At 51.4% G+C, this 12,465-nt stretch overlaps 3 protein-coding genes and 1 long non-coding RNA gene across 15 annotated transcripts in view; 2 read left to right on the top strand and 2 right to left on the bottom strand.

Moving 5' to 3' along the window:
* The window catches only part of LDLRAD2 (low density lipoprotein receptor class A domain containing 2), an 814,009-nt gene that overhangs the window by 447,595 nt on the left and 353,949 nt on the right, over positions 1-12,465 (top strand). The window lies entirely within an intron of this gene.
* Positions 1-12,465, bottom strand: part of HSPG2 (heparan sulfate proteoglycan 2) — a 399,834-nt gene that overhangs the window by 357,216 nt on the left and 30,153 nt on the right. For 10 of the 11 annotated variants that reach the window (XM_085894498.1, XM_085894501.1, XM_085894505.1 and 7 more), the window contains exon 3: positions 10,814-10,876. The exons of the other annotated variant lie outside the window; for it this stretch is intronic. In XM_085894498.1, coding sequence (XP_085750624.1) covers positions 10,814-10,876 — 63 coding nt within the window. The remainder of the gene's footprint in view (positions 1-10,813; positions 10,877-12,465) is intronic. 11 annotated transcript variants of the gene reach the window in all.
* Positions 1-12,465, top strand: part of LOC147019790 (uncharacterized) — a 78,459-nt gene that overhangs the window by 48,411 nt on the left and 17,583 nt on the right. The gene's annotated exons all lie outside the window — the stretch shown is intronic.
* Positions 1,859-12,465, bottom strand: part of LOC147019788 (uncharacterized) — a 91,413-nt gene continuing 80,806 nt past the window's right edge. The window contains exon 2 of the mRNA XM_085894511.1: positions 1,859-7,105. Within this exon, the coding sequence (XP_085750637.1) occupies positions 5,145-6,935 (1,791 nt within the window). The 5' untranslated portion in view covers positions 6,936-7,105 and the 3' untranslated portion in view covers positions 1,859-5,144. The remainder of the gene's footprint in view (positions 7,106-12,465) is intronic.

The following is a 12,465-nucleotide window of genomic DNA, read 5'->3' as shown; positions in this document are numbered from 1 at the left end:
AAAGGAGTGTTTAAATTAACACAAACACCCAATATTCACTCTCGCACTTCCTTGGAGTTCCCTTGGTATGCATGCAAAGTTTCAGGCTCCTCGGTTTCATGGCTTTGTAGTTATGGTGGAGATACACACAAACACTGACACACTGACATTTATAAGGTATGCACACTCGCCTCTATGCTGCTTCGCCTGGGTTTGAATCTTGGCCCAGCTATAAACTATCAACCCAGTGTTTCACAGGAAGGGTGATTCATCAATCAATGTATGTGCCATCCCTCGGATTGACGTTACATTGGATGTCCCATCTGGCAGCATTTGTTGGTGGATGTGAAAGATCTGATGGTGTCTTTCGTGAAGAGTACGGGAGCTATCACTGGCATCATGGCCAAATTCTAAATTCCTGCCATAACTGTTGCTGGCAAGGCAATGGCAAACCACCAAGTATAATCCTTGCCAAGGAACTGCTTCAGCAGCACCAACACTCTTTAACAGAGTATGGTACATCAGAATCGGAATATATATATATTGTTGCGGTCTTCGCGCCCGCCGGCGTGCGAACGGCCACGTAACTCGAATCGCGGCACGTCGCCCACCGGACGGACAATCCAGTCGTGACCCTCTCGGACTAACGCCGGGAACCAGTCACGGGTGGACCTTTCGGTCTCACCGCGATCGAGCCAATCAGCCCCCGCGTGGGATAGGGTTGCTCGCCAAATTCGAACTACCTAAGTACCCACGCGGAGGGTAGACCGGGCGATCGCACCTCGCCGCAGGTCGACTTCGGACACGGGCCACTTAAGCGACCCGTTCCGTACTATCAGAATAACCGAGCGGTGTTATCGTCGACCTCGACGGTTCGATTAATTATCGGGCGTACTCAGCCCACTACCAACCCTTTACGTGAAGCAAGATGGGGGTTCAATGGGGAAAAAGACGAAGCGAAGCGGGAAACAGTTCAACAATAAAGCACATTTATTCGCGGCACACGGGAAGCACACAAATACAATTCCACCAAATGCACACAAAAGAAAACACAATTCCATTTACACAAAAAGCAAACATAAAAGTGAAAACACAGTGCAGAGCTAATACCGACTACCGAGCACACGGCAACACTTATACAATTCTACTTCACAGACGGCACCGACAACACATACCCAAAACCAAGGAAAAGAAATACCCCAAGAATGAGGTAGGCCTGGGGCCGAGACCGGGTCGGGCCTACCCGTCTGGTGATGAGACGCGGAGCGGCGATGGCCCCGCAACCCGCGGGCCTCGTGGACAGTGCCTGGCAGGGGGTGGGAACGGGGCCCCCTTGGTCGCACTATCTCAGCGCGGGGGGAAACAGGAGGGGGTTGCTGATGCTCGGGGTATAGAGGATCTTTATTATATGCGACGAGCGTCTCCACCTCGGCCAGGTCGCGCTGTCGGCCTCCCTCGGGTGCAGCTTCCTGCACGACGCGAGCACCCCGTCTGGTGTCGCCGCCTTTCCACAGCTCCGTCCCCTCCGTTCCGACTCCAACGCACACGACGAGCAGCTCCACCGCCCGCGAAGTCTTGACCCTCTGCTTCCGATTCTCCTCTTCTTGACTCTCCGACCCGTTCTTGTTTGCGACTCTCTCTCCTTTTGCGACTCCGACTCTCGTTCTGCTGACTCTCTCGTCTGACTGACGAACACCGTCCTTTTATCCCCCCGTAACTTCGCCTTTGACCCCCTCCCTTTGACCTTTCACCTCGCTCCCCATTGGCCCGAGAAAAAGTGGGCGTGAAGGCCTTTTGATCCACAAATTTGCATATATCGATCGCCCTGGGGGCGGGGCCAAATCGCCCTCGCTCACCGATTGGACGGCAAAAGTGGGCGTGTGTCGTTTTTGATCCGTTTTTGAAGCAGAAAATCCGTGATTTTGTACACGCTGTTCAACGTGCGCCCTACACGAGTCCAGCATCGGTGCCCATGAGTGGCGCGAGATGACGGTGATGCGATGGTGGCGAGTTGTGACGGTAAAGGTCATGGCGGTTGTGGTGAAGCGGCGTTGTGGTTGGTGGTTGTTGTTGTGGTTGTGATCATGGCGGTTGGTCCAAAATAAAGATAGTAAAAGAAAAACGGCTATCCTAAAGAGTCGCAGCACGTATAAATGACATGTATTCCCACTAGACAACGGGTTTGGGCCTAACTACACATGCACTTACCGAGATACCTCACCTAAGGGACCTGAATGGTGGTTTGCGAATCTGGTAACCACAACACTACCCCCTTCCCTTTTTACAGACTCGTCCCGAGTCGTCAAATTTTCGTGTGCCATCATGTGTAGTTTTCCCCTAGTACATTTTACCTACGGATCCCTGAGTGCGACATTCATGGTATTCGTGTCCCCAAAATAAATAACCTGAGGGCTGCGTAACTACCTAAACAAACTCACTCACACGGACGACTTAAATAAAATTGCCGGCGCTAAGACAAACATGCCGGGGGCGCACTCATATGTACAGTACATCTTAACCTTAACTTACAAATCTTACACTAAACCATGGCCCAGGATCATTGAACTCTGCAAAAGAAAGCAGTTAGCAGGGAGCCAGGCTGCCCGCATGCAGTCTCTGGCTCAAAACAATGCAGGTGACAGGGAACGTGGCTGGCTGCTCACACGCAGTCCAAGGCCTTCCCTTTTGAACTGAACTCAGTGAACCACAACGGTGCATGGGCTGCACAAACGCAGTCTCCGTGCCAGCTCAAGTGGCACACGCAATGAGCACAACGAATGGATGCATGGACACAAACACGGTGCACGGGCCGCCACTGCAGGCCCGTGTTGTAGCTGCCAACAGGGCAGTTCTTGCAGCTTGCAAACTGTTGCTTTTACGATCCTGGCGCACATGGAAATGAACAGGGGGGGGCAAAGCAAAAATTGAACGGGGCTGGTGAACGTGGGCAGTGGGCATGGCATGGCAAAGGCAAGCAGGCAAACACAGCCCGCAGAAGAAGGCCGCTGCAGGCAAACACAGCCCGCAGAAGAAGGCCGCTGCAGGCAAACTCAGCCCACAGACGAACTGGCCGGCACAGGCCTCGAAGAAAAAAACAGCTAGCAGATGAACTGGCCGGCACAGGCCTTGCAGCACACAGCTGCCGATGAGGTTGGCCGGCCTCCGCCTTGAAGTAAAACACGGCCAGCCGATGAAGTGGCCAGCCTTTGCCGTTCAGTGGAGGTTGGTGGAGGGAGTGCGGTGGTGCTGGCCACTCGGAAGGCGGGCTCGGACCTACCTACCTGTCTCCCTCCCAACTATCGCCTTTGCCTGTCACTGTACATACCCACTCCCTTAATTTGTGAAAAACCAATTTAGCCCCCACTTATTTTTTTTGTTGTTTTTATTTTTACTTCCCCACTATAAATCGTCCCCTAACCCCCTTTATCGTCCTTGTTCGGCTAACCTATCCTGTCACCTAGCCTACTCCCAACCCCTACGTTCCCTTCCCGGAGGGGAATAAGGGAGAGCTAACGTCCTGTGTCGAGGCCCAACGAAGCCTCAGAATGGCCTCCCCAGAGTTCGGCGATCTCAACACCAAGTGGGTCCAGCGGCCCACAACGACAGCGAGGGGATGGATGGTGCGGAGGGGTACATCTCCTAATCTACCCTAACCATTTAACTGTTAAACTACCCCGGGGCTTTCAACAAGCACCTCTCGCTTAAACTATTGGTTCTAACAACCCAGATTTCCGTCGCCTGTGTTGGTGTCCTCACAATTTCGGGCCTCGCGCCCCAATTTGCTCTCCGTGCCCTCACACGGTCTCCTGGCTGGGACACGTGGCTCCCTTTGGCAGGCACGACCCTCTGCCGAATCTCCCGCTATGGCACCCCCGGGCACTACACTGCCTCCGAGCCTACCAGCTCCCTAACACCGGGGAGTGCCCCCCATGGCACCTCCCCTGAAACGCACACGTGGCAGGCCGGCCTCCCGGGCCCCTTTCCGAGGGTCACCCGTGCCCACAACACTGCCCACGCGGCTAATGGCGCCCCGGGCCCCCGCACCAAGCAGGCGCACCCGTGCCCACTACTCTATCCCGGCCCCCCATGGGCCCTTGGCCTACCGCGGCCGACTAGCCTGGTGCCCGGGGTACCCACTCAGCGATACTCACCTTTCGCAGCCACGCTCCCAAGCCCGTCAACAGGGCTCCTGCACCCCTCCAAATGGGTTTCGAGCCTACATTCCCACCAACAGCAAAACGACCTCCATTTTTCAATTTGACTAACCCCCTAACTCACTCTACACTGACCCCGGGGTCCCTTGGGCGGGAGTCACTCCTCCCCCCAATCACTCATCGCACCATGCATTCCCCATTCACTCCACACACACAGACCCGCTGGCCTCACTCACTCACCAAGCACATGCTTCCACTTCACTCACCAACTCTTCAACACACTCACCGCTGAACTCTGCCATCCTTCTAACTACCTCCCCTAACTAACTCGTGCTCCCACGTCGTCCCTTAAACTACAGCACGTTCCATTTAACACTACGTAGCTAAACTACGTCAACTCTACACATTCACTGTCTGTTCATGTCCTCAAATAATTCCATTTTATTTCCCAACCTAAATCTGGCTACAATCCCTCTAACTAATCCATTCCACGGACTCCATGAGGACTTACCCCTGCCCCATGGAGTCGGTCTAACTAAGCTAACCCTTCCCCCTAACTAGTTTCCATCCTGTGCCCAGGGAAGGGGGGTCTTTCACCCCTTGCCCAGGAATCCTGTACACCCGAAAGTGAGGCTTGCTCCTTTTTTATTTTTTTTTCTTTACATGCGCAGCGCCAGCGCGGCAACTCAGAGCTCGCGCACTTTGCACCTGCCCGTGACGTCATGCAGCTGCACGTGTTCCTCGTCCCTCCTTGGACGCTACCATCCGGCAGAGATACCCCTCCTGCCGGATTCCAACCACACGTGCAGCCATGACGTCACCGTGCGCAAAAAAAAAAAACAAGCCCCACGTCTCGAGGGGTTCCCCACGCGAACACATGTGCTTTGCCCGTTGGAGCTTAACACACACGATCGCGTGGAGAACCCGTCCGGTCCAAATCCATTTACCTGCCTAAACTTTGTCCGTCCGCGGGATCGGCAAATCCACCGCGTGCGTTTCCGGACCGGGACTTCACTCTCGCAAGCGAGCACGTGGTGGTCTCGTGCGTTGCACAGCACGAACCGCGTGCTCACTGCTGGGTGAACCCGGCACGGTCCTCGAAACAACTACAGCCGCTACTCGGCTTTCTCTCTTTACATGTCGCCGTCGTCGCCTCCATTCCACACACGCATACCTGCGTGTTACGACGCACACAGTCCACTCAATCACATTCACACCGGGAGACGCGGCTGCGTGCTCCCGCATGCCAACCGACATCTCCCTCACATACCGCTCTCTCACACACACGGTCTCCCTTGCACACAGCGACCTTGCACACGGCCGTTCACTCACGCGTGCGGGGGCACTCACCCGCGGTGCCTCACTCGCACTCCGTGCCTCATCCACACACGCAGGGGCACTCACTCGCGGTACCTCACTCATACACACGGCGACACTCACACACGCGGTCTCTTCCACACACGGTGCCTCACCCACGCACAGCGTGCTGGGAAGCACGTACTCCGGCACCATCGCCACCACACCACTCACACGTGGTGCCTCATTCATACTGGCCGTTTCATCCACACACACGGCCTCTCTCACACACGGTGCCTCATCCACACACGGCGTGCTGGGAAGCACGCACTCTGGCACCATCGCCACCACACCACTCACACACGGGGTCGCTTCCACACACGGGGACGCACTCACACCTTGCACCACACACACAGGGACAACCACACTGGGGATTCGTGTCCCCACAAGGGTCTCCGGGGCCTCTATACCCCCCAAGCTCTCCGTGCACCCGTCCACAGCACCCGTCCCCTCAACCTCGCAAAGCACGACCGAACTCACCTGGTCGTGACTCGCCTCAAGGCATACTCCCTCCCCTCGTTCCTGGAGGAGGCCATCCAGCTGCTCACACCGGGTCCCTGCACGCTCCGCGAGCTCACCCCCATTATCCTCCACTACCTCCGTGTGTGTGTGTGCGTCACTTACCCCGTCCTCACCGTGCAGTCTCTCCTCTGTCGTTCCCTTCCCGGCTACCGTCACTGCCAACTCTTCACCCTTTACCTCCCTTGTCTCAACTATTATTATTTCCTTTGTCGTCACCTCGTGTCTCGTCTCACACGTTTTGGTCTCCCCATTTAATTTTTCCCTTTCGGTCATCGTCACGACCCTCGCCCAACACGTTCCACGAATTATTTTTTCACCCGCCTCCACCGCGGGCCTGTCAGCCGTTGCACCCCCACCCAGCTCGTTTGCTCCCACACGTGGAGTCGCCATTTTTATCTCCCCGGTCACGGCCTTCATGCCCGCCTGCAGGCTTCGGCCCATGTTCTGCGTCTCACCCCGCAGCTCTTTTATTTCTTCCCTCATTTGCTGTGTATTCGCATCCATCGTCGTTTTCACTTCATTCATTTGCTTGTTCATTTCGTTTTTCATTTCATTTGTATTTGTATCCATCTTTTCGTTCATGTCTTTCATTTCATTTGTATTTGTATCCATCGTCGTTTTCACTTCATTCATTTGTTTGTTCATTGCCGCCAGCATGGCGCATAGCTGGGCCATGTTGGATGCACTCAGCTGAGCCGTTTCGGCAAGGGTTGGGGAAGGGTCTTGGTGGAGAGGGGGGGGGGAGGTGTCATACACCGCGGCCGCTGCCGCACCCACCTCGGGCCCTGGGTTCAGTTGGGCGAGTCCGTGTTCCTGCACAATCAACATTTCCTGCTCGGGGATTCCATCCTGGACCATGGACTCTACATTATTACACATATACATTTCTAATACCCCCGGCTCCCGCTCGCCTTGAGACGCCATCTTGCTTCTCGTGAAGGGTTAATTTGCTCGCTCGTAATTTGGAGGGAATCGGGGGTCGCTTCTCTCACCCCTGGACCGATTCCCGTGAATTTCGCTGGAGACAGGAGAGCCTGTTGTCCCGCTCTCCAATACCAGTGCCGCGAGGAGGGCGATGAATTTGTATCCCACTCCTGACACCAGTGTTGCGGTCTTCGCGCCCGCCGGCGTGCGAACGGCCACGTAACTCGAATCGCGGCACGTCGCCCACCGGACGGACAATCCAGTCGTGACCCTCTCGGACTAACGCCGGGAACCAGTCACGGGTGGACCTTTCGGTCTCACCGCGATCGAGCCAATCAGCCCCCGCGTGGGATAGGGTTGCTCGCCAAATTCGAACTACCTAAGTACCCACGCGGAGGGTAGACCGGGCGATCGCACCTCGCCGCAGGTCGACTTCGGACACGGGCCACTTAAGCGACCCGTTCCGTACTATCAGAATAACCGAGCGGTGTTATCGTCGACCTCGACGGTTCGATTAATTATCGGGCGTACTCAGCCCACTACCAACCCTTTACGTGAAGCAAGATGGGGGTTCAATGGGGAAAAAGACGAAGCGAAGCGGGAAACAGTTCAACAATAAAGCACATTTATTCGCGGCACACGGGAAGCACACAAATACAATTCCACCAAATGCACACAAAAAAGAAAACACAATTCCATTTACACAAAAAGCAAACATAAAAGTGAAAACACAGTGCAGAGCTAATACCGACTACCGAGCACACGGCAACACTTATACAATTCTACTTCACAGACGGCGCCGACAACACATACCCAAAACCAAGGAAAAGAAATACCCCAAGAATGAGGTAGGCCTGGGGCCGAGACCGGGTCGGGCCTACCCGTCTGGTGATGAGACGCGGAGCGGCGATGGCCCCGCAACCCGCGGGCCTCGTGGACAGTGCCTGGCAGGGGGTGGGAACGGGGCCCCCTTGGTCGCACTATCTCAGCGCGGGGGAAACAGGAGGGGGTTGCTGATGCTCGGGGTATAGAGGATCTTTATTATATGCGACGAGCGTCTCCACCTCGGCCAGGTCGCGCTGTCGGCCTCCCTCGGGTGCAGCTTCCTGCACGACGCGAGCACCCCCTCGTCTGGTGTCGCCGCCTTTCCACAGCTCCGTCCCCTCCGTTCCGACTCCAACGCACACGACGAGCAGCTCCACCGCCCGCGAAGTCTTGACCCTCTGCTTCCGATTCTCCTCTTCTTGACTCTCCGACCCGTTCTTGTTTGCGACTCTCTCTCCTTTTGCGACTCCGACTCTCGTTCTGCTGACTCTCTCGTCTGACTGACGAACACCGTCCTTTTATCCCCCCGTAACTTCGCCTTTGACCCCCTCCCTTTGACCTTTCACCTCGCTCCCCATTGGCCCGAGAAAAAGTGGGCGTGAAGGCTTTTTGATCCACAAATTTGCATATATCGATCGCCCTGGGGGCGGGGCCAAATCGCCCCTCGCTCACCGATTGGACGGCAAAAAGTGGGCGTGTGTCGTTTTTGATCCGTTTTTGAAGCAGAAAATCCGTGATTTTGTACACGCTGTTCAACGTGCGCCCTACACGAGTCCAGCATCGGTGCCCATGAGTGGCGCGAGATGACGGTGATGCGATGGTGGCGAGTTGTGACGGTAAAGGTCATGGCGGTTGTGGTGAAGCGGCGTTGTGGTTGGTGGTTGTTGTTGTGGTTGTGATCATGGCGGTTGGTCCAAAATAAAGATAGTAAAAGAAAAACGGCTATCCTAAAGAGTCGCAGCACGTATAAATGACATGTATTCCCACTAGACAACGGGTTTGGGCCTAACTACACATGCACTTACCGAGATACCTCACCTAAGGGACCTGAATGGTGGTTTGCGAATCTGGTAACCACAACAATATATACTGGTGTACACACATAAACACTGCCACAGCCTGCCTGGTGTGATGGTGAGAAACAGTTCTGCATAAGATCGAGGTCTCTGCAAAATGATGCATTGGATTTTCAATTTATGAAGAGAGATCATTGATGTAGAGTGTACAATGGTCTACATTGTAGACCATTAAACAAGAGGAATGGTCCCAAAGTACTATATTTAGGGAAACCAGCCTCGAGAGGTAGAGCATAGGAGAAAATGCTATCCAAAGCATTCAGTTGCTTGTGAATAGCGAGGGAACCTGAGTGGGAAGTATGGTGGGGTGATGGGGAGAGGCGGAGTCACAGTTGGACTGATTGGAATGGGGGAAGAGGGGTGAGAGAAGCGAAGAATGCAAGCATCCGTGAGAGATAAAGAGGAAATGTGAAAGGGTCAGGGAAATCCAAAGTGCAGCCTTCCTCTCAGCCTTTGCCCATCGTGAAGGGAGATAGAATGAAGATTACACATAAATAACACATGAAATAAAGAATGAATAAAGAAAAATTGTCAAAAATTTTTGACCAGCAGGACAAAGCAGTTATCATGGGAGAGCAAGTGGTTCTAGAGACAGAAAGAAGAATGCAGGAGGGAGAAGTAGATAGCAATCGAGTAAGAGAAGTCCGTGGGATCTGGAACCTGGAGCGAATGCACTTCAATGAGCCATGGAGACATTTTGTCATTAATTGAGGCAGGTAAAAGGTAAAGCATTGGAGTGAGAAGGGAAGCAGAGTGAAGATAGGAAAGTTGAAAAGCAAGAGACAGAAGAAGAAAGTTATGGACAGGCAGTATGAGCAAACCAACCTCAACCTCTTGTATTACCTGAACAAGTTATTACCTGAAGTCGGACAATTGCCCGACCTTTTCATTTAGCCGGTGCATGGTGAGAGTGAAAGGTAATGAAGATTCGTTTTGCATCAACATATTGATATGAGCGTTGCCAATTGATTATCAATTGCTGCTCATCGTTCAATTTTTATTTTTGAGTGGGGGGGGGGGGGGGAACTCAGAGAATTATTGCTGTGACTAGGAAGGAAAAGCAGGATTTGAGAGAGAACAGAAGGGAAAGTGGGAAGAGCAGGAAGAGAAGGGAAACAAGTTTAGAAAGAGATTGGAATAAGGGAAAGTAGGGGAATGGGCATGTATGTGCATATGGGGAGAGTGAGGAGGTTTGGGGATGGGGGCGGCGATATTTTCAAATGTAATAAATGGATGTCCCAAGAAAGTTTGGACTCAATGATATTCACATGTCAACAGGTGCAAATGCCTCTTCATGTTCTTATGAGCCCTATTTTGCCAAGCGAACCACTTTCTGTCCGGAATCGGAATCAAAGGATTGAAAGATAACTGGAGGCTTCCAGACAAAGGCCAAAGTCAAAGCAAATTGCCCTTCAAAGCCATGTCCTCTTCCTGATGTTTGTCTCTACTTGACTGCAGTCTCTTTTTTACCTCCCTCAGATCTCGCCACAGAAAAACCCAAACATGTGCAAACACATTAGCCAAAGGTCAACATGAGACACAGCCAAAAATCGCAAACAGATCCATCTGGGAAAAGGGCCTTTGGTGACAAATTGTAAAGATTACGAGCAATCCACAACCATCTCTCATAATCAAGATATAGAGCCATGTCTGCAGGTTCAGCAGAATAGATCAAGCTGGAAGGAGTATAATGGAGGGAAAAGGAAAGGACGTGCAAGCTTGTGATACGAGAGGAAATAGCAAAACATTGTACTATGGATTCCTTTCCTTCCTTCCCATGCACCAATCAAGCCTTTATGGAATTGGCATTCAAACAAGCAGGTGGAATGAAATAGCAAAACACATTTTGTTAACATAATCTAATTTGAGTATGCATGAGAGATTTTGCGTTGGCATAAGGAAAGTGTCAATGAAACAGAGAATCAGGCACAGAAAGCGCTGCATAGTGATGAGCCACAAACTGTGCCGCGCACTTACCAGCGAGGTCAGTGGTGTTCTGAAAACGTGATGTCACAAGCCCACTGCCTTCACCACTTGGTTCTGTGACAGAACAAACACGTAAAGATATCTCAAGGGAACTGCACTGTTACATCAAAGTCCTTTTGTTTGTTTTAGGTAAGCATATATATATATATATATATATATATATATATATATATATATATATATATATATATATATATATATATATACATACATACATCTTCTTCTTCTTCTTTCGGCTGCTCCCGTAAGGGGTCGCCACAGCGGATCATCCGTATGATCAGCATAGTGATTTGGCACATGTTTTATGCCGGATGCCCTTCCTGACGCAACGTTGGTCGCCTCTTACGACACAGGGATATGGTACACCTATTTTAACCGGGGTATACACCGGCCCAGTATACTGGTACTCATTTCGCCGACCTCGGAAGGATGACAGGCTGAGTCAACCCCCTGGTGTATTAATTCAGTGGCCCAACGGGGCTTGAACTCAGGACCTTTTGGATCCCAAGCCGCTGCTCTAACCACTGCGCCAACACCAGGCTCATACATATATATACATATATATATATATATATATATATATATATATATATATATATATATATATATATACATATACATATATATGAGTGGTGCTGCCTTTTATCAGCAGCACGACAAATTTCGATCGCAAATAGATCTGAGAAATGGAATATTTGGGTAATACAATTATTGATGGGGGAGTTGATGGCGGTGGGGGGAGAACATGGTTTGTGAAGGAGTACAATCAAACGAACATCGATTACTGAGACTTGAGTAGTGGTTTGTTCAAATATTAGTCTGCACATATTTCTTATTCTCAAAATAACAAATAAAAGTTGTTGGACATCAGAAAATTAAATTTAAAAATAGGACCTCTGGACATGTAGCATCTCTGGACATCTGAGCCCTGGCCTCATGTTGTAACTCAAATTTGGTAGCATTCTGACTGGTGGGTCTGGAGAGGAAGATTTTTGAAGGAATTTACTAAGTCCACCATTTTGACCTACTTAAAATCACGTGACCAGAATGAGCTTTGCAATCCCTATTACCAGTCAGGAGAGGGATGTTGCTGCCAAATGTCAGCCAGATCCATCCAGTGGTTTGGCCAGAGAAGTCGAAACAGGAGACGGACAGACGGACGGATGGTGCGCAATGTCAATACCAAATTTGGAATTTAAATTCCAGAAAAGCTCAAAATATTTTCACCTTGATTCAATAATATGATATTAAACCAAATTTGTGAGTACATAAAGGTACTTCCAGTACGTGAACAGAAGGCATTACGATAGCAAACATTAAAGTTCTGTTTGCGAGCTCTGTGCCCCTTTCAGCCACCTCGATGGTGGAATGAATCCGAAGCCTTTTGTCAAGTATAGTGGTTGGGACATCCTCCGCTGGTTCAAGTCGATGTATGGTGACAATGAAGTGAAGGAAGTGATCAAATAAAGATGACAGATTTGGCCATTTTCACACCTTAATAATCACTTAGCACCCACTGATTACCCAGGGCTAAGTTTCCTTTCAAACCTCATTTTTGGAAAGTGGGATAGCACCGCAATTTGGTGGCTAAGGTAGCCCTGCTTGGAAGCAGGATGAGCACTGCAATTGCGGTGCCATACCCA

This window comes from Eptatretus burgeri, chromosome 9 (genome assembly GCF_056783735.1).
Source record: "Eptatretus burgeri isolate ZD-2024b chromosome 9, Ebu_testis_v1, whole genome shotgun sequence".
Taxonomy (NCBI): domain Eukaryota; kingdom Metazoa; phylum Chordata; class Myxini; order Myxiniformes; family Myxinidae; genus Eptatretus; species Eptatretus burgeri.
The sequence above is the reverse complement of the archived record's forward strand: the minus strand, read 5'-3'. Positions and strand labels throughout refer to the sequence as shown.